Source organism: Hypomesus nipponensis, chromosome 19 (assembly GCF_054491055.1).
Source record: "Hypomesus nipponensis isolate SF chromosome 19, ASM5449105v1, whole genome shotgun sequence".
In the NCBI taxonomy this organism is placed as follows: Eukaryota; Metazoa; Chordata; class Actinopteri; order Osmeriformes; family Osmeridae; genus Hypomesus; species Hypomesus nipponensis.
The window spans coordinates 2787955-2810521 of NC_140379.1; the positions used below are offsets into that span (position 1 = coordinate 2787955).

Sequence of the window (22567 nt, forward strand, 5' to 3'; positions counted from 1 at the left end):
TTATAGTATGTCAATGTCAGCTTTACAGTAAAATAAGCACAGTAAAAACAATAAAATAAGTCAATGTTTTTACTATTTACTATTAAAAATATTATCATTACAATAGGACATTTGTTATGAGCCGCTGAAATAAACTTTTCACAAAACCTGACAAAAAAATGTGCCAAACAAATACGGATGTTGTCCAGATTTTTCCCTCGTAGATCTTGGTTGAGATTTGCCAACCACAGGCGCTTCCTTTACTCAGATAATCTCTGGCTCTCCCTGGTTTTTAATAACTTTTGGAAGTCAATACTATACCAAATGTTTTTCTCGATCTGTCCTATTGGTACAACCCCCCCCCCCCCCCCACATCACATCAGAAACTGGTAAGTAGGTAAAAGGGGTGAGGGTTTTGATTTGTATGCATTGCGGTTACTTGAATGAAAAGGGCAAAAAAAGAAATACAATCCTGGGAAAAACATTGAGATCCAGTCTAGAATAAGTAGCCAGCTCCTTGGTTTATGAAACACAAATCCATTTCAGAGGCTCTGCTCTCGCCCAGGGTTAATATTAGTGTTCAATGCATGTCTTGTCTGACTATCCTAGAGAATTCAGGGCTTTGTGTCCCACTGGATCCAAGGCACACACAGACCAAAACGAAGAGATGACAGTTTAAATGAGATTCGGTAATACATCAAAAGGCTTTTTTTATTTTTCTCTCTCATCCGTTAGATCTGACAGGCAGCTCGCGTTATAGGACATTTGAAACGCTTGAACGGCACCCAATCCATCTTCTTCCTGGTTGATGTTGCAGAGTGCTCGTTTTAGGAGAGAAATACGCAAACAACAAAAGCAATCACTACGTCTGAAGTTAGTAATGGGTTCATTTCCCCATTGTGGGACGAATAAAAGTATATAATCTTATTTCCTCCAAAATAAAAGGGTTGACAGAGCAGGTGACTGTGCAGACTACACTAAAGGTATTGGGGATTTTTTTTAAATAAAAATTACGAGCATTTGTACCATTTTTACAGTTGCGTGAATACTATGACAGTTGTGAAACGTGGGAAAGGATATGGGCTACCAGCCACACCTGTTAGTTTACCTGCTGTGTGGGCAGTGCTCACGGCTCAACCACTGTGACCAAGAACACCAAGGAACACAGAGGAACACCGAGGAACACCGAGGAACGTGACGGCATGGGGTCTGGGACTTCCTTCTTGAGCTCTCAGTTCCAGTAACAACCACCCATCACTGAGTCTCTGGGGGAGATTCGAACCTGTGACCTATTGATTCATCTGACCAAATTACAACGAATATAAATACAAATAAAAAGCCACAACTGACTTCAAAGGGAGAAAATATGTCAGTAAGAAAATGTTTTTCCATCACAGGGACACCAAGCTTCCACCCCCCCCCCCCCACCCGACAAACAGATTTAGAAAGCTGTGCAAGCCAATTAAATCCCCTTTTTGCTGAAGCAAAGTAGGCAATTATAAAAATATATTTCCAAACTATATTTATATACGTACCATACAATATCAAATATTCAACATCTTTTTCAGGCATTTTAAGTAAATGTGAGTCATGAATTTTTATAACACATGAATAATTTAGCCACAACCTTCCTCCCCTCTCTTCCTCCCCTCTCTTCCTCCCCTCTCTTCCTCCCCTCTCTTCCTCCCCTCTCTTCCTCCCCTCTCTTCCTCCCCTCTCCCTCTTCTCTAGTTCTCTTTCCCTCCCTCTTTCTCACCGTTAAGTCTTGATTTCTCCTCCCAATCCGCTTGTACAGATGGGTTTGGTGTTTAAAATATATATATTATAAAACCCAGCTCAGACGAGAGTGTATGGTGAGAGCGAGACGATGAGTTGGATCTCCCCACACACACACTAACCCCAGCAGACAGTTCCAGCTGGATCTCTCTCAGTGAATCAGTTTCCTGTCTTCCAGAACCCCGTTTGGCAGCAACCCTCCACACCACGGCGCCAAGCCTGAAATCTTAATCAGGGTTGCAGCTTGTTTCCGGTTGGCACGTGGTTTGACATCAACGGCGTTGTGATGCTGACCCGCGCACACGCCACCGCACACGCCAACCGCACACGCCAACCGCACACGCCAACCGCACACGCCACCGCGCTAGCCAGGCTGGTTGTGACAGGCTGGTTGTGACAGGCTGGTTGTGACAGGCTGGTTGTGACAGGCTGGTCCACACCCTGGCCGCCTGACCATGTCAGTAGCGTGTAGAGGAAGCCTGTTTCACATGTTGATCATACAGCTGCACTGTGAACATCACCACCTTGCCGGCCAAGCCACGGCTCCAGTGTTCAGTACTGTGTTTAAAGAACAAACAGCTGTGTGGGTAAATACTTGTGGTAGTAAATAGTGCAAATGGGAAAAGAGATCTATAGACAGACGAGTTATTGAATTGGTGATAAATTGCAGTGAAACAGCACTGAAAGTGGGGTCAACTGTATCTGAAAATCCCTTCAGTAGAGAAAACACAGCTGAAATTGATTTTGTAGAACGAATAGTTGAGGGTTAGGGGGGTTGAAAATGCGATATATACTGTGTAAGGTCCTCACACTCTGCTTCCAACAGCACACGTTTCCTCTTGTCAACCTGCACAAAACCACTTTCTGTTTCTCTTGAAAGGTCACGCGATAAATCTTATCCCATCTCTCACGTCTCTAAAAATGCCCTGAGACACACGGACATGCTTCGCACTGTGTTCAAACACAAACAAAAGAATGTATTCTACACAACACAATACTGGGGGAGGGAGGCCTTGTATGCGCCGTGCAACTGATGTCGGCAATTATCCTGCTGCAACAGAGTTCTCAGTGAGCTTGACATTTCGGCTCCGTCTTGCTTCTCGAACAAAAAGACCAGGGCGTACAAATCACACACACACACACAGATAGCATTTTAATCCCAAACAATAGAGGGAACCAGAGGTAAAACTCAAATAAACCCCCGAAACCAATTCTTTCTTCTTTTACATAACAATAGCCTATATTCCCCCAACCATTGCATAGCTAAAGTAGTAACAAACCAGTGAATGGTATTCCAGCTATGTTGTTGTGCTTAGTTGTCTCTGGAAACTGAACGGGGAGAGAGTTAATGCAGACTGAGGTCAGATCAGGAACACCCCTGACAGTCATTACTTGTGTTGTCTGTAATGAGGTAGCTCACAGTGTCAGACTTGAAATGCAGCAGACATTACTTCCTGTTGTCTGATGAATCCCTCCCTCTCTGCCTCTCTCCCTCTCCCCGTCTCTCTCCCTCCCCTCTCTCTCTCTCCCTCCCCCTCTCTCTCTCTCTCCCCCTCCCCCTTTCTCTCCCTCTCTCTCTTTCTCTCTCACCATCCCCCCCCTCCCTCCCCTTCCCCCTCTCCCTCTCTCTCCTTCTCTCTCACCATCCCCCCCCCCCTCTCCCTCCCTCCCCTTCCCCTTCTCTCTCTCCCACTCTCTCTCCTTCTCTCTCACCACACCCCCCCCTCTCCCTCCCTCCCCTTCCCCTCCCTCTATCCCAGTGGCCTGTTGCTATAGAGACACTAATAGAATTGTCAGAACACAGTGAACTTCCCAGTTCTGGTTTGAGTACCGAAGCAGAGTCTTGCCTCCTCCCTGGGATGCTGGTACAGAGGATCAGTCCATGGGGGCAGATCCCAGTAGCTGACAGGGGGAGGAGAGGAAGCAGCCAGGGAACACTACACAGTTAATCACCTGCAGTATCTGGACCCGGCCCCGTGACCAGGACTGCAGATGGAGAGGGTGGAGGATTTAGCATCTGCAGGTCGGCAGCAGGGTCTGGTCCACACACACACACACACACACACACACACACACAGCAGGGTCTGGTCCACACACACACACAGCAGGGTCTGGTCCACACACACACACACACACACAGCAGGGTCTGGTCCACACACACACACACACACACAGCAGGGTCTGGTCCACACACACACACACACACACACACACACACACACACACACACACACACACACACACACACACACACACACACACACACACACACACACACACACACACACACACACACACACACACACACACAGCAGGGTCTGGTCCACACACACACACACACACACACACACACACACACACAGCAGGGTCTGGTCCCTGGTCTGAGTGATGATCTGCAGCAGCACCTGGCCGCTGGATGGGCTCATCTTCGCTGAGATCTTCACTGGAGTGTGTGAGAACACACTCCACACATACACACACACACACACACACACACACTCCACAAATACACACACACACTCCACAAGCACTCTTCAACAAAGCCCAGAGCTCTCATCCTGAACCTACATAACACGCCGCAGTAGTTAGAACACACACAGCTCACAGTTTAAGAGTGATTTTCAGTCAACAGATCTTGTCAGTGTCGACATCACTTCCTGGCGATGCCATCGTTGTGGCCGCTAATAAACAGCCTAGCGATCGACGCGGCACGAAGAAAACGTCCTATGTGACATTAAAGCAACAACACAAAACGCACACACAGGCACACACACACAGTGGGGTCCCTCAGCACCAATGTTGCCTCCCGGCCCTTTATTTACCCGCTGTGGGAGAGCCACATCTGCTTTGTCTAATTAGCCACCAGGAGACTGACAGCAGGAGGAGAGGGAGGAGAGGAGGAAGGGATGAGAGGGATGAGACGAGGAGGGGGGTGAGGAGAGAAGGGGAGGGAGAAGAGGAAAAGAGAAAGGTTAGTGAGATGAGAGAATAGTGGAATGAGGAATAAGGAAAGATGACGGGAAGGAAAGGGAGGAGAAGAAAGAAGGAAGGGGAGGGAGGGAGGGAGGGAGGGAGGGAGGGAGGGAGGGAGGGAGGGAGGGAGGGAGGGAGGGAGGGAGGGAGGGAGGGAGGGAGGGAGGGAGGGAGGGAGGGAGGGAGGGAGGAGAAGAGGAGATGGGTGTGGAGACATCTCTCCAGTACCTCTGCTGCAGCCCAGCACAATCCGGAGAATATCAATGAGAGAAAGCAGAGAGCAATTCAGATTGAATTACTGCACTCCCTAAAATAAACAGAAATCTCATCGAAACTGACATATATAAGAGAGGTAGGGGAGTGAGTGACAGGGGTGGTGAGAGAGAGAGAGACTGAATGAAAAAGACATAGAGGGAGAAGGAGACAGAGGGAGAGAGAGACAGAGGAGAGACAGAGGGGGAGAGAGACAGAGGGAGAGAGAGACAGAGGGAGAGAGAGAGAGAGACAGAGGAGAGACAGAGGAGAGACAGAGGGAGAGACAGAGGGGGAGAGAGACAGAGGGGGAGAGAGTGCAGATACCACACCCGAGAGAAGAAACACCCACAATCATCTCAGCGATCTCAGAAACACAGTGAAGCTCCACAACGTGGCGACACCGTCCACTCCAGCTTAGACGTGCAGTGGACACAGCGCCCAACATCACTCCTTCAGGCTCAGACCAGACATGCAGTGGACGCCCTGGACTCACAGTGTGCGGTACTACACAGTAGAGGCAGGGAATATTTCCTTCTCCTTTGCTGTGTGACCCTGGCTCGCCCTGAAGCAAGGCTGCTGAGGGGAGAAGATCTCACTGTGACCTTTTTTGTGAGGCCTTCATGTGAGGGAGGACACACACACACACACACAACCACGCATGCACACAACCACGCACACATAGGCAAACACATTCATGAACTCTTATCATGAGCTGTTGTAAAGAATGATTGGATTACTTGTGCGTGTGCGTCCCCGTGTTCAAATAAAAAATGCCGCCGTCACAGTATCAGTATCACTCAAAGAAGAACCTGGAGTTTTGCTGCTCCACTTCCTGTGTCATCACCGAGGCTACGCCAAACACAGCGGAGGGGGCGGGACATGGCGCTCGCCGCTGCGTGACCGGCGGTGCACTGAGTCACCAGGATCTCCCTCCCATATCCTAATTTCCTCGTTAAACAGAAAGGTATCAAGAGCTCGTTCCCCCGGAGCCTCTTTCAAGTTCCAAGGAAATCATCGCGACGTACCCAGAATCCCCCGGTGGAAAGCTGGGCTTAATAGTAATCCTGTTTGTGTCTGTGCGTGTGTACGTGTGTGTCTGTGTGTGTACGTGCGTGGAGGTTATTATTGTGTGTGTGTGGTTGTTTACGTATGTGTCTGTGTGTTTTTTTTGCCTGTGTGTGTGTTTGCTTGTCTGTCTGCGTGTGTGTGTGTCTGCCTGTGTGTGTGTGTGTGTGTGTGTGAGCAGAGGGGCCCTCAGAGGGTTTGTTGGAGCTCCTAGCCCTGAACAGAACGTGTCTGTCTGCAGAGGAGATGAATATTATCACTTGGAGAGAGAGAAATAGGTAGAGAGAGAGAGAGAAATAGGTAGAGAGAGAGAGAGAAATAGGTAAAGAGAGAGAGAGAAATAGGTAAAGAGAGAGAGAGAAATAGGTAAAGAGAGAGAGAGAAATAGGTAGAGAGAGAGAGAAATAGGTAGAGAGAGAGATAAATAGGTATAGAGAGAAATAGGTAGAGAGAGAGAGAAATAGGTAGACAGAGAGAGAGAAATAGGTAGAGAGAGAGAGAGAAATAAGTAGAGAGAGAGAGAGACCTATGAAAACATATTGTAGAGCCGGGCTCTTCAGAAATAGAGGCCATTAGCTCAGGTAGCTAGCTCGTTCAAACTTTAAAAGCCTGTCAAACGAATTAGTAGGCTTTGCATCGGTAAATACACATCCAACTTTACTGAGTTTAATCGTGTCAATTATTAGCGTGCATGCATTTAAGTATTTAAAAACATTAAATAGATAGATCCACAAATCGGCTTCCGTCTGCTAATGGAAAAAATCAAAAGGGTAAAATGTAAGTGTCGTAGCCTTTTAACGTCACCAAGCTCCACCGCAGCCAGTTCACACCGCAGCCAGTTCACACCGCAGCCAGTTCACACCGCAGCCAGTTCACACAAGTACACACGGTCACCTGTCAGTCAAACCTGCCTGACAGGAATGAATGCACACACACGCACACGCACACGGGCACAGCTCTCTCATTACAAGCACACACAAAACACCAATCACCCCCTCCGCCCTCCCTCCATAACAACTCGTACTCCAGGCATTGTTAATGCCCTCCACCTATTAACTGTATAGCAGGAATGGGAACACCCAGTGAAGCCCTTAAAGACATCCCCTCAGAACACGATCAATGCAGTGAGAGATGCTGACATCATCACCCCCATGGCCAACATAACGCTTACTAAACAGATGGGGATTATCGATGGGCGAGACTAGTTTCCCCCCTCTACCCCTCTCTCTCCTTCTACCTGTCTCTCCTTCTACCTGTCTCTCTCCATCTCTCTCTCTTTCTCAGCTGTAACTGCCGTTTTCAGCACGGCCGTGGCGGAGGAAAGCAGTTTAAGGTAACACTAGAGAAAACTTTCCATTTTAATGAGATCCTCGTTGTGGGAACAGTTTTTCTGTTCCAGCGGGGAAATATTGTAGATTGTTCCTAGCTGGAGAGAAGATACCGGCTCGGAATTGGATCATCTCGTGTGAGCGTGAGGCTGAGTACACGGTCATAGAAACCACATTCAAATCCATTGTGACTAAGCATCTCCTTAAGGCTTACATCTGAATGCTACAGGAACACACAAGCCAACACTGCAGCAACAACCAATACTTTCATCGCCCATGTTAATGTAATGAAACCCATTATGCTTTGTCACATGGCAACATTACCTCACCTCCAGATCCGTCTGTGAAGGTACAGGCTCAGCCCACAGCAGGAAGCCTGCAGGCAGCTTGCAGGGAAGGCCGCCTCACAGATGCCCCTCGGCCAATCAGGAGAGGCCTGGGGACTCGAGGTGAGGATGATCTCAGTTCTCAGTCACCATCAGGTCTGTATGGGACAGTATGGGGAACACTTTATACCTTCCCTGGCTGTAACTCCCCACATATGTTACCCCCTCCCTCCCCATGGCAGTTCCCTACTGTTGTTCCTTCCCCCCAGCTGTTACACCACCCCCCCTGCTGCTACCCCCATGGCTGTTCCAGCCCTGTAGTTAAGCCCCCCCCCCCCTCCCTCCAGGGCTATTTCAGTCAGTACGAGTGTGAACCAGCCCATCATACCAGAAGCTGTTTTCATTTTCCTCAAACGGTGGCGTTTAAGAGTCTGTGGTGGCTAGAGCGAGTGGACGGCAGGGTCGAGGCAGGGAGAGGGGACCTAGGGGATCGTAATCAGAGACTGATTGTCTGAGTGCAGGCGAGATGATCTTCCCCTCTCCACGTCACAATCTATTATTATCCGTTAGACGCTATCATCCTCCATCTGACACATGCACGCTCACACTCAAAAACCCACTGGGTTTCGGTCACATCCGCAGAGAACGAGCCGACTGCAAGGTGCATATACTTCCCTAAGAAAGAAATAAAGAAAAAGACGCGTTCGACCAGTAATGAGGTCACTGCGTCAATTCGATTAGAGAGAGAGAGAGAGAGAGCGAGACAGAAAGAGAGAGAGTCGGTCTGTCCACCACACAGCCTGGCTGACCTGGGATCTGGTCTGCAGTGCTTTGTGGAGAAGAAGCAGCTAGCGGTTGGCATTTGATACGCAGTGACATTGGTTGCTGAAAGGAGGGCAATGCGGGTGGCTGTTGGCAGGAAGTGGCGAGCAGAGCAAGGCCCCAGGGTGCCGTCCTGCAGCCCGGAACCTTTCGAGGACCACAGCGTTGGCACAGAGGCAGGCACACACACTGCGGGATGAAATACACACTTCTGTTGGAAGGATGGGATGAATAGAAATGGGGTGAACAAGGGACTGCGCGCGTGTGTGTGTGTGTGTGTGAGAGAGAGAGTGAGAGAGAGAGAGAGTGAGTGAGTGAGTGAGAGAGTGAGAGAGTGAGTGAGTGAGTGAGTGAGAGAGAGAGAGAGAGAGAGAGATACAGGCAGGGCTGGAAATTAACGGAGTCCCGTCGTCAATGATAAATGTATCTGGGACAGTTCAACACAGACTTTGGGACGACAGACCATAACAAGATAAAATCCATACAACAGCTCTATCTTAAAATTCCATAACTTTCGTAATCACAAATATTTGTTCAAACTTCAAAAATGACATTCAAAAATGTCATGTCAAAATGCAAAAACTCATGAAATGTACATTTTGGGACGGGTCAAGTTCAGTTTGGGACGTTTAATTTTGCACTTCGGGACGGGACTGGGACAGTGAGTAAAAAAGTTAATTGCGAGCCCTGGATACTGAGACAGAGAGAGATTTAGTTTCCTGAGTTCGTTTAATGCAGTCCAAGTAATGTAGAAAAGTGAATGAGACTTTCACGAGAGCTCTTAGACTCTACAAACAGCTCATATAGCCGTAGCAGTGACAGAAACAACCACCCAGACCGGCCCCCTCAAGTTACTGAACCGTAGGAAATAAACTACAAACTCCCCCCAAAAAACCTATTAAGGTTGACAAATGGACAGAAGTGAGGCTCACATTAGCCTTGCTTTGTTTAACGCCTCAGTGCTTACACAAGAGCACACGGTCAGCCACTACAAAGTCCTCAGAAGGCTGAAAGTCTTTTCTCTGCTCAGATTGGGTTTGAGAGCTTTGGAGGCTCCATTCTGCTTGACGTCACACAGACCTTTGATAAGATTGTTTGGGAGAACTCTTGTGGGGGAGGTTTCTTGGTCTGTGCGCCAAGCTTCATGTTGCGGTCTGTTGAGTGATAGCCCTTGCATGTATACATTTACATTTAGTCAAATGTAAATCGCTCTTATCCAGAGCGACTTACAGTAAGTACAGGGACATTCCCCCTGAGGCAAGTAGGGTGAAGTGCCTTGCCCAAGGACACAATGTCATTTGGCACGGCGGAGAATCGATCCAGCAACCTTCGGCTTACTAGCCCGACTCCCTAATCGCTCAGCCATCTGACTCGTACACGTGAGTCCCATGTATGTTCTCACGTTCACATCTGTGTTTTGCTCCAATCCCGCCTCAACAGAACAACATGTTCCATCTGCAACAACAGTTGAACTCACTACAAACACACAAACACTTTACGCCTCCCCTCCCCACACACACAGAGTAGATTAATAGAGCCAATGCAGCGAGCCGGCAGTTGACATTGATCCAATGCCCAGCAGATTTAATTTACAGATCACCATTAGCATCACCTAAAGCGGCCTTGGCTGCCAGATGGAGCCCATTAATCACCCGGGCCCATCGCAGCACTCCACCGGGCCCAACACCAGCCCCTGGACCTGGGCATCCCTCTGCCGACTGGGCCCTGGAGCCCCAGCCCAAACACTGACCACCAGCTCAGGACAGGAGCCCTCGTTACTGACCAGACGTCCAAGCAATCCTCCTGAAGTCTCGAGTCCCGGGCCGTATGAGCCGCTAGCGTAATGTGTTGCTGAACGGCCAGTAGCCAGTTTGATGAACGGATGCTTGACGTGTGATGCTCAGATATGAAACCACACGGGGAAGATGGAGACAGAGATTGAGACCCAGGCGGTGCCTCGTTGACCGGGGCCTGCCTCTATTTGGCCTGCCTCGAGGAAGGGAGTTTCATGTAATTTGCCTCGGTGCGTGTCAGCACAGGCCCTGGTAGGCGTTTCATCAGCCTGTGACAGGGCGGTCGATGAGGGGCAGGCTGGAGGACCCTGGAGACACCTGGCTCATGTGTGGAAGACCTCGGCTCAAGTACAAAGCACTGGGCACGCGTGTACACACACACACACACACAAACCTTTACAACTCAACCCACAACTAAAAAGATGATATTGGGAGCACACATACACATCTTTACTAGCAAACCCACAACCAAAAACCATACTGCACAGCATGTCCACACACACACACACACACCTCTTTACTACCGAACAGATGACGAGCCAGGGAGAAGGCCAGTTGGATGAGGAAGCAGAAGTTTGTGCAACATGTTCAGTGTTTCCCACAGATTAGAAAGCTATTTGTGGCGGGGGGGTTGTTTCATGTCAGACGGAACAACCCCTTCGTTGATAATTCGTTACACAGAACTTTATTATATTAAATATGAATCCAAAATTATTCACAAGTTCACAAAATCAACAACAACAAACAAATAATTTCTGCATATGCAGGTAGCAATGCTAGTGCTAAATAACTATTAAACTGGTCGGCTACATGACGCCGGCTAAGTAGCTAGCTCCTGAGACTTTTCACCAAAAGAACGAAGGGGAACCTTAGATTAAGACATGTTCGTAGATACCAAAAAAAGTAGCCTCAACTTTCCTAGACATTTAGCTACAGCACTAATGCAGAAGGCTCGCTGATATAGCTGTCAGTCTTACTAGAACGTTGTATGTATGCATCGTTGCTAACGTGTGCTGATGTTGTGACTGTGTGCGTATGTGAGAAAGACGCGTGAGTGACAGAGAGATGGAGGGAGAGCAGGGAAAGGAAATGCAGCTGAACAAATACGCTGCGTGTTTTAACCTAAATACTTTAGTAGTTTTTTTTACTAAACGCAATATGTGGCGCACCGCCACGAATTAAGTCTGTGTGGGAAACATTGATGTTTCCCCTCATAACAACACAATCACAATGTGTAGACGCACAGAAGAACTCATTCCGAGTTGGCAAAGCCAACTCTGTTGGCTCTGTCAGGGGTCAGGTGTGTGTGTGTGTGTGTGTGTGTGTGTGTGTGTGTGTGAGAGAGGAAACAGACACAGCCATCCAGAGGCGTGGTGACAACAGCTCACCTTGACTCGTTCGTGCAGCTTTCCGAGACGAACTGTGCCGTCCAGGGCCGTGGCCAGGACCCCCTGCTTGTCCTGCTCCAGCGCAGAGGCCTGGGGGGGGAGAGAGGGCACAGCAGGGGTTATGGATCTGGGAGGAAGAGGAGGAGGAAGAAGAGGGGGATAGGAAGGGTGGAGGGGTCGGATGGATGGATGGAAGGATGTGCAGGTGGTCGGATGGATGGATGGACAGATGGAGTGAAGCAAGCAGAGGGATAGAAAGGGAGTGAAGCAAGCAAAGGGAGAGAAAGGGAGTTTAGCAAGCAGAGGGAGAGAGAGGGAGGAAAGGGAGGCTTATTAAAATGCAGGCCATCACAAGATAATTGGATAACAGTGTGCGCTCGAACAAGGGATTTGGTGTATACCTACAGCAGCTTATTTTGCTCATGTGCAACTGATAGACAAGTTAAAGGAACTTCTTAAATTCTTATTTCTACGAATCCCATAACATTGCCGTTTGTGTGGGGAGTTTGCCAAGAAACTCCCGGCACAAATATGAGAGAGAACTCCAACAGGCACAGAATACATCAGCCAGCTTCAAAAGCTTCACCACCTGCAGACAAACATTCTTCCTAACCAGTGTTACGGACACAAACCGTGTCCATTTGAAAACACAGACACATGTTGAGAAGCCTTTAGAGAAGAGCTTTTCTTCCACACCGGCTGATGCAAGACGGATTCAAGCTCCCAGATTCAGTTTACGGTCTTAAACTGTCATCAAAAGCGATGGAGCTGTAGGCAGACGCTTCCGATATCTTACACTTACTTACACACACAAACACACACACACACACACACAACGTTCCCCTGAAAGACGAGAGAGAGAGAGAGAGAGAGAGAGAGAGAGAGAGAGTGTGGGACAGAGAGAGAGAGAGAGAGAGAGAGAGAGAGAGAGAGAGAGAGAGAGAGAGAGAGAGAGTGAGAGTACCAGGCCACCCACGGAAGCCTACTGCCAGAGAGGAGATGATGCATCTCGGAGAAAAGAGGCAGATGTAATTTCCACTGTGATTTAAGCACAACAGTCCTTCCCCCCCAGGCCCAAACACATCCGTAATAACGCAAGGATGACAGCGCGCAGGGTCTCTGCACCGGCCTGAAGGGAGAGAGCAACAGATGAAGACGCAAACACACACACACACACACATACATCCCACAAACACACACACCCCCACACAAACACACACACATCCCACAAACACACATCCCACAAACACACACCCCCCCACACAAACACACACACACGCAGATCCCCCATACTAACACACACACACACAGAGGAACGTCTACCAAAACGAAGACCAATTAGTGCCTGGCTAGAATCTGGCAGCAACTGTTCTCCAGAGAATAACAGAGCGGGGGGGGGGGGGGGGGCGAGACGAGGGGGGGGACGACGAAACTGACTCTAATTAAGGAAGCGCTGGACTAGTGACATCCCTGCCTCTGACTCACACTGCCCGAGGGCTGCCTCTAACCAGACCGCTGCCTCTACAAAGCCTAAATAACTCAGCGACACCTGCGAGGCGGGGCAGTCGAAGGAGAAAAACAACAAACGACAGAGGAGCTGCTGATTCACAGAAGCAGACTGCTGCCGATGGTGGTTCAGCCATGAAGGAAGGAGGGCTGGCGTGAATCACAACTATGATTTGACTACGGTTTGTCTGTCTATGCAACCACAGGAGTTCCAGCACTGGATATGCTAAATGTGGATAGTGTTCTCATGTAATTCTTGTGTTTGCTCATGTAATAAATACAGAGGACAAATTAGACACTGCTTTTAGCCTTCATGGTCTTCTGCAACAATCATGCTAATGACTTGAATGCTAATGAATTCCCTTTTGCGGCCTGCATACCCGTCATTACCGCACTGGGGGGGATAAACCCTCACGGAAGACAAACATACTAACCAGCTTTTACTTTAGAGAGGCTAGCGACATTGCATGAAAGGCTTCTTTCATTCATGCTGCTGTACGAAGCGTCTTTATCTGAGGAATAAAGCACAGCTAATGATCCTGTTTTTTTTCCTAGTGGAAGTCTTGTGTGTTTAATTAGCAAGTCAAATGTGCCGTTAGAACAGCAGGTAGCTGCTATGATGGATCGTTCGTAGGTGTCACAACCCCTCGTACGCTTGGGACTAAAATATCCAGAACAGTCAGTTTCTTCCGACCTTTCTGCCAGCTGGAGTAAACATATCTCCGCCTGGCTGGGGGCGGTTACACAGCCAAGAACATAGGAAACGAATGTTTCCTTGATGTTGATACATATTGAACACGTGTATCGTTGAGGCTGTTACAGACGCATGCGGGATGTGAGCGCTGGGGTGGGGTTTGACCTCAGCTGCAGGAGGCAGCAGGTGGGAGGGGCTCATGGGAGCAGAGCCCAGGTGAGGCTGGATCAGGTGTTACCTGTTGGCTAATCCTCCTCTCCCCTCGGTCATGCAGTAGCGAGCAGGAAGCACACAGAAGCACACAGAAGCCAGTGTCTGACAGGGCTACAGCCCCTCCAAGGTCATCCTAGTATTTTTGTGTAAAGGAGAAGAGGTGGGGAGTCAGGTGGCTGAGCGGTTAGGGAATCGTGCTAGTAATCTGAAGGTTGCCAGTTCGATTCCTGGCCGTGCAAAATGACATTGTGTCCTTGGGCAAGGCACTTCACCCTACTTGCCTCGGGGGGAATGTTCCTGTACTCACTGTAAGTCGCTCTGGATAAGAGTGTCTGCTAAAGGACTAAAACGTAAATGTAAATGTAAGAGAGTTCTCTCTGACAGCAGGAGTGTATAAACCCAGGCCAGCTCGCTGGCACCAACCACAGTAATAACATTAGAACCATGCACTTGGTATCCTTGATTATCTGCCATACTAAATATACACACTGTTAGAAATTCCCTTTGTATAAAAGCATATGCTAATTAATATTAAACCAAACGGAAGGACGTATGCTCTTTGCATTATGTCCATCTGTTTGTATCCATTCCCGTTTCACAACGAGCCACAATCTAAATCTGAACCTGTACCTGGGTGTAACGGGGCGCCCTGGGTTCAAATCCCTGGCCCTGGCCATGCACGTCATCCCCTCTCTTTCTCCCCTGCCTGACCTTTCTGGTCACACTTCCCGTCCCAGCCGTCCGTGAGCATGAAGCTAACGTGCATCTGAGAGGGATCGACGGTCTGTCAGGTTGTGTGTGTCATGCCGTGTCCAGGTGTGTCCAGGTGTGTCATGCCGTGTCCAGGTGTGTCCAGGTGTGTCCAGGTGTGTCCAGGTGTGTCCAGGTGTGTCCAGGTGTGTCCAGGTGTGTCATGCCGTGTCCAGGTGTGTCATGCTGTGTCCAGGTGTGTCATGCCGTGTCATGCCGTGTCCAGGTGTGTCATGCTGTGTCCAGGTGTGTCCAGGTGTGTCCAGGTGTGTCATGCTGTGTCCAGGTGTGTCATGCTGTGTCCAGGTGTGTCATGCCGTGTCATGCCGTGTCCAGGTGTGTCCAGGTGTGTCATGCTGTGTCCAGGTGTGTCCAGGTGTGTCATGCCGTGTCCAGGTGTGTCCAGGTGTGTCCAGGTGTGTCCAGGTGTGTCCAGGTGTGTCCAGGTGTGTCCAGGTGTGTCATGCCGTGTCCAGGTGTGTCATGCTGTGTCCAGGTGTGTCATGCCGTGTCATGCCGTGTCCAGGTGTGTCATGCTGTGTCCAGGTGTGTCCAGGTGTGTCCAGGTGTGTCATGCTGTGTCCAGGTGTGTCATGCTGTGTCCAGGTGTGTCATGCCGTGTCATGCCGTGTCCAGGTGTGTCCAGGTGTGTCATGCTGTGTCCAGGTGTGTCATGCTGTGTCCAGGTGTGTCCAGGTGTGTCATGCTGTCTCATGCTGTGTCATGCTGTGTCCAGGTGTGCAGCGTACCATGTGCATGAGCTGGTCTCTCTCTAGTGTGGTCTTCTCTGCCAGGGTCACGATGCTGGCCAGGTACTGGTGAGCAGTCAGCTCCTTCTCCAGAGACGCCTCCATGTGCTGCTTCAACACGCCGATCTTCCTCTGGGCTTTCCTGGAGGACACGAGGGGAGGGAAGAAACGCCCAATCAGATTAAAGCACAGAAAGATCTGTTATGAGCTTGCTTTTGATTAAAACAAATACGTCTGCTGCCAATAAAGTAAGACATTTTCCCTCCATAAGATCTCTTAGAATAACGTGACGCCATTTACATTTAGTCATTTAGCAGACGCTTTTATCCAGAGCGACTTACAGTAAGTACAGGGACATTCCCCCCATTTAGTACAAGCGACAAGTCAAAACGTATTTGAAATCAATACAAAACCATGAGACAGTTAGTCGTTCTGTGACGCGTGAATCCAAGATGGCCGTGCTGACCTGCTGGCGTGCCTGTAGAGCTCCCGCTCTGCCTCCATGTGCTTGATGTCTGCAGCCAGGGAAGCCTTGTCCTGGGCCAGACTCCTCTTCTCCGCCTGCAGGCTGGACAGCCTTGCCTGCAGTTCCTCCACCTCGCTCCGCTGCCGGCCCCCCTCCTGCTCCAGTTGGCTGGGAGGACACACACACACACAGGTTTGGCACTTATTTGTGTGTGCTTCATGTTTTGGCTACCCGCAATGTTTGGGGCTATCTCGTTGTTCTGATCAGTGACCTATGCACTTTTGTAAAGCTCTCTCTTGGAAGTCGCTTTGGATAAAAGCGTCTGCTAAATGAATAAATGCAAAAGTGGTACGGTTATAAAAATGAATAAGCAGAGATTACACTGTTACACCGTACGTATGTTTGTTGGTGCATCAAGATTTGCACACAAGATTTATACAACAAACTGTATAGTTCATAATCCAATCTGACGTTCGGTCGAGTTCAAACTACAGCTCGACCTTCAGTCCTGCAGTGACGAATGAACCGAAACGACTGAACAACCTCCGTGTACCTGTCAGTCTACTCTACGAACACCAAGCATCCTTTTCTGCCTTTCTTAACGGCATCCTACTTTCAAAACTTTTGGGGTTTTGAAGTGCTTGTCTGGGGCCATATCCTTTGTCTGGCTCGGTTAAGACGCATCAGAGGATCTTCCTTTCACTCCATTTCCCCCTCGGATGAATAATCCAGCAGGAAGCTAATAGAGCCAGGGAGCCTCATAGCGGCCTCTTAACAGGACCGCCCAAACCCAGACTTCAATGAGCCCTCGGCGGGTGGAAAACAGCAACAACAAAGTCTTCCAATGAATTCCCACGCTTTTGACTGTGAATAAATAAAGTTAAATCACCGTGGCGGGTGGTGAGATACTGCTTGCCTGTTTTGGGTGCAATTCATTCATTTCAAAGTTCTCTTCCATCAAATGAAACACAAGGTTTTTAAATAGATTGCTGCCATTAGAGAATTTCCCTTCTGTGAAGTTCACACTGGAAATTAATATGTGCCTTTCAGCACTAGATTTTGTAGTCTGCCTTTAAACAGTGGTGTGCAGAAGCAGAGGCCGATCTTTTACAGAGTAATTACTATTTTTAATGCATAATTTCCTAAATTAAATTGTCATTTCATTTGGGGGGGAGAGAGATCAAAGCTGGCTCTACAGTTTTCCACATCACATCACATCACACGATTCATGCCCCATTTTCCGGTTAAAAATACAATTTAAGAACATATTTGAGATCTCAGCAGAAGATAAAAGGTGGGGAATTACAATTTTACTTTCATCCCAGCTCAGTTTAAAGTCAAAAACAGTCTTTCCCACTTTACCTCAGTGTTTGACTATCCCAAATTGGGGAATAGCCATATATTCGACTCTCATTCAACAAAATGAATATCTGTAGCGGTTCTCTTAGGAAATCCATGTGGAACAACAATCGCTTCACACAGAAGTTTGACCTCAAACGGTTCTGACAGATGAGGGAGGATATTTCCAGCAATAGTTGAGATTAAAAAAATACCCCTTATAAACTGGATATAAAAGACTTGCTTTTTACTTCAAGGCCATGACAGTCATCTTAAACATTTAGTGGATTTTGACCCTGAAGTATAAGACAAGCTGACTTCCTAATCAGTCTCCTGGGAGATGGGAGCTGTTAAAACAATAGCTGCGGACAGTTGAGGGAGGCCACACACACACACACACACACACACAACCCCCCCCCCATCCCTGTCAGTCGGATCTACTCAGCTCATTTGTCAGTGACAAGGAGACCAGCGGTTCGCTTCAAAAGTCTGAAGCAGCTACTCGCCCCTCTCTTCCTCTCCTCCTCACCCCTCTCTTCCTCTCCTCCTCACCCCTCTCCTCCTCGCCCCTCTCTTCCTCTCCTCCTCACCCCTCTCTTCCTCTCCTCCTCACCCCTCTCCTCCTCGCCCCTCTCTTCCTCTCCTCCTCACCCCTCTCTTCCTCTCCTCTTCACCCCTCTCCTCCTCGCCCCTCTCTTCCTCTCCCCTGTTTCCTCCTCCCTCTCCCCCCCCCACTGAAGGTACAAAGAACACGTATCCCCCCCCCCGCCCTGGGGCTCTCCTCCATCTGAACGACAGAATGACAGAAACATTGTATCCCAGGCAGGCAGGGCGGGGTGTGGGGGATATAGTTACTGTTAAAGATACGCAGCAGGCAAGACAGGACAGTATTAGAGAGTGGGCCTCCACCCCTCCTCCTACCCCACCTCCACCCCACTTCCATCCCTCCTCCTACCCCACCTCCTCCTATCCTACCCCCACCCCTCTACCTACCCTACCCCCACCCTCCTCTTACCCTACCCCCACCCTCCTCCTACCCCACCTCCACCCCTCTACCTACCCTACCCCACCCTCCTCCTACCCTAACCCCCATCCTCCTCCTCCTACCCTTACCCCCATCCTCCTCCTCCTACCCCACCCTCCTCCTACCCTACCCCAACCCTCCTCCTACCCCACCTCCTACCCCAACCCACCTCCACCCCTCCTCCTACCCCAACCCACCTCCACCCTCCTCCTACCCCACCTCCACCCTCCTCCTACCCCACCTCCACCCTCCTCCTACCCCACCTCCAGCCCTCCACCTAACCCACCTCCTCCTACCCCACCCCCACCCTCCTCCTACCCCACCTCCACCTCCACTCCTACCCCACCCCCACCAGTCTGTCTACCGTTTGAGTTTGGTGGCGATGGCACAGTGCTCCTCCCAGCTGACGGCGTTCTCCAGGCAGGAGCGAGCCTGCAGGTGTTGGGCCTGCAGCGTGCGCAGCTCTGCCTTGACCTCCCCCAGCTCAGCCTCCAGCCTCTGCTTCTCAGCCTCCAGCAACATCAGCTGCTTCGACACTTTGGTTACTACAGGAAGGGAGAGAGAGAGAGAAAGATAGATTGATGGAGAGAGCAGTAGCGAGGATAGATGAGGAGGAGAGGAGAACAGAAAAGAGAGAGAGAGAAAGAGTTAGCCTTCATGTTCAAGGTCGTGCTCAGAAAAGACTTGGCTGTATCAGCGGTATACTGGCAACCAAGAAAGGCTCACAGGTTAATGACAGATCGAGATGCAGCCATGAGGATGCAGCCATGAGGATGCAGCCATGAGGATGCAGCCATGAGGATGCAGCCATGAGGATGCAGCCATGAGGATGCAGCCATGAGGATGCAGCCATGAGGATGCAGCCATGAGGATGCAGCCATGAGGATGCAGCCATGAGGATGCAGCCATGAGGATGCAGCCATGAGGACCAATAACCTTTAAAACATTCAGATGCTCCTCAGACCCTTATGGCCCCATCCTCCTCCTCCCTGCCTGTCCCCCCCCTACCTTCACCTTCCTCCCTTTCTAGTCTCTCTACTCTCATATCCCCCCCCCCCCATCCACCCCCTCCTGCCCCCACCCTCGCCCCTCCTCCTACCCTCAGTGTGGTGGCGGCTGTGGCTGTCCTTGGCCTTGGCATGCTGCACCTCCAGCTGTTCTATCAACACCTGGTTCTCCTGCAGCACCAGCCGGGCCTGCTCTTGAAGCTGTCTCCTGGGGAGAGCACGAAGGACAAGGAGAGACAGCGACAGAGAGAGAGGTAGGAAGAGAAAAATTGAGATAGAGAGGTAGAGAGAAAGGTATAGATAAAGACAGAGAGAGAGAGAAGAGGGTAGAGAGAGAGAAAGATAGAGAGATGGAGTGAGACACACACAGAGATAGACAAGAGAAAAATTCATTACACGTTCATCAGAGCTTACAGGAAATGTGTACGGCACACAGAGAAAGAGGGAGAAAAGAACCAGCAATGTAGATGTCCAGATGCCAAACTCTTTTCCCTGAGCAGTGTGGAATCAAATCTGCAGAGAGCTGATAAGTTCAGAGCCCTGCGTGAACAAAGTGTGTTTGGTAATTGCTTGTTCTGCGTGGGCCCAGGAAGGAGAGGCTCCTACCTCTGGGCAAACAACCCGGGATCCAAAATAAATAAACATGAACGCAGCCACTCACACGTGTAAAGTTCACTGCTCTCGGTTGGACGGAGAGAAAAGTCGAGCGGGGCCTATCCTCGGTCTACTCTGCTGAGAGCGACACTCCTGGCATTCTTAAAAGTGTCGAGTGTACAAATATGCAATTTCACGGGCCCGGTACATCTCTGTATGTATAATAAAAAAAATGAATTACAAGGGCGTACTGTACAGCACTAACTGCTCACACATGAGAAACAGAATTCAGAATTGGGGGGATTGGAATTTACAGTAGCCTTTACAGAGGCTATAAAAAGAATGACTTAAAGATTTAATTGTCAGATTGATATTGGCCGCCTTCAAGGCATATTCAAAAGGGACATGGATAAAAAGGAAGATACCCTTTGCATCACTCCCCATAGAAGTTGAATATATTTTTGAGAGAAGCTTATTGTTCCAATCTCTTTATATACAGTATTGGATGTGGCATAATCCCACAGAAAGAGCCCATCAGACGCGCACGCACGCGCACGCGCACGCGCACACACACACACACACACACACACACACACACAGCGCAAAGGAGAATTCCACACCTGCTTCTAAGAACATGTAAATGTTATAATGATTTTGTCCTTCTAGTACATTGTCTTCAAATGTGTAACACACAGAGTACATACACACAGGGTTAGATGAAATATTGACAAGATTTTCAGTTGTGGATATTCTCCTAAAAGAAGGGTGCTTTTTCTACGACGGAGAGTGAGACTGTGGGAGAGAAGTCGAGGATGCGGCAGACAGATGCGATCCAGGTCCTTGTGTTTGCAGGTGGATAACAAACTTAGTGGGCGGCTTTGATTTTCACTTGAACGTGAGGGAAAGACAATTACTGCCGTTTAAGGACGCTGGTCCGTGCGAAAGCAGGCTCTCAAGAAGGGCCCAGATGTGGTCATACAACGATGTTAGCGACCTCTACACGCTCTCAAACTATCACAACACACAGTCCTCACCACTCCTTGTGGCTGATCCCTCCTGTCTTCGACAGTTCCTCATGAAGCCTCTCGTTCTCGCGGACCACCTCCTCCACTCTCTGACGGAATTTCCCAAAATCCTCCTGGATAGACAAGAAAAAAAAATGCATCTGAAAAGCACGTTTTACTCCTAGCCTCTAAAAGACATTTACAGGTATACGCCACAGACCATCTCCCTTGAGTTTAACGGTGTGTGATAATGACAACGGTAAACTCATTTGTGATAAGTAGCGGTGAAAACGATATAAAATGCCAGGAAAATGAGCGCTCGTCACAAATGTGCAGTCAGGGCCCTACAGTAAGCCATTTTCTAAGTGCGTGTGGAATTAGTTTCACGCTACACACAAACCAGGAAAACAACACTCATCCCCTTACGGCCGTCACACGGAGACAGAACCTGCACAAGCAGTGGGAGCCAGGTCATCTGAATTTCACGCTTGACTATTCTAATTTAGAGTGAAGACCGCCACTAATGACAATCGGAAGATAGCTTGATTTCGACACAAGCGTAACATGGAGACGATTAGAATATCAACTGCTTTTCTTTTGCTTTCGGTAATGCTTGTGATTAAAGGGGAAAAATAAAACTAATCGATTATGGCGGGAGGGTGAATTGTGACGGCTTATATTAAATAAAGATCAATTTGGCTTATTTTGCAAGCAAGCAAGACATTTTTGTCTACCTATAAGCTTTAGCTGGATGCTATTTACTGGCATTCGTGAAATGAGTTTTGAGAAGCTGTAGTGGAATATTAACTAACCCAGAACCCTAGTTTCAGGCCCGCCAAACCCATCCAAAAATGAGAACCTATAGCAACTTCCAACAGAGAGACGTTTCAAAGGCCAGAAATACACAGAAGTCATTCACAGCTGTCGTAACGGTTCAAGATCTCTCCCAAACCACTCGTGTGAGAATGTGTGCGGTGCGCGTGATAAAGCTCCTTGCTCCCCGAGGCCAGGATTAGAACACTCTACCTTCTCCGAGGAGAGGAGAGAGGGGACTGGCCAGTAAACCCTGGTGAAACAAGGTAGGCTGTACTCTATATAAAAAATAAATCTATATAACTATACGCCGGTGCTGGACAAAGAGTGACATGCCCTTGAAGACCTGGATGGTTATCCCCGAGTAATTAATCCTCTCACATTGCTACAAAGACGGGAGTGTATGCTACCTTTTCTTTAATGTGGCCGTAATGTCAGGGTAAACTCACACAGCCTCCTTTGATGTGACGAGCACTCGAGGATTCACAAAGGGAATATATGATCCATATTTAAAAGGGAATACGTAATTGCGAGCAGTCAACTTTTTCCATGTGCGTTTCTCTCTGCCTCACGATGTATGCTACATCTTTAAATGCCATTTCGGGAGATATCCATAAATAGAAACGTGGCCAGTGCCAGTAACCACTGCGGTATCAAAACATATATTAATATTATTTCTCACAATCTCAGTTCTTCCAAACAAG

General features: G+C 48.9%; 1 protein-coding gene across 5 annotated transcripts in view; it reads right to left on the reverse strand.

The window, feature by feature from the left end:
• The window catches only part of cep89 (centrosomal protein 89), an 81361-nt gene that overhangs the window by 44254 nt on the left and 14540 nt on the right, over positions 1-22567 (reverse strand). Inside the window, exons 13-20 of one of the 5 annotated variants that reach the window (XM_084682484.1) lie at positions 21081-21184; positions 19545-19660; positions 18810-18990; positions 16084-16251; positions 15618-15759; positions 11706-11795; positions 1088-1244; positions 376-780 (exon numbers count right to left, since the gene is read on the reverse strand). In XM_084682484.1, the coding sequence (XP_084538610.1) occupies positions 1113-1244; positions 11706-11795; positions 15618-15759; positions 16084-16251; positions 18810-18990; positions 19545-19660; positions 21081-21184 (933 nt within the window). In that variant the 3' untranslated portion in view covers positions 376-780; positions 1088-1112. Of the gene's footprint in view, positions 1-375; positions 781-1087; positions 1281-7700; positions 7861-11705; positions 11796-15617; positions 15760-16083; positions 16252-18809; positions 18991-19544; positions 19661-21080; positions 21185-22567 lie in introns of those variants that run through there. The other 4 variants (XR_014732273.1, XR_014732274.1, XM_084682485.1 and 1 more) reach the window with 4 other exon arrangements.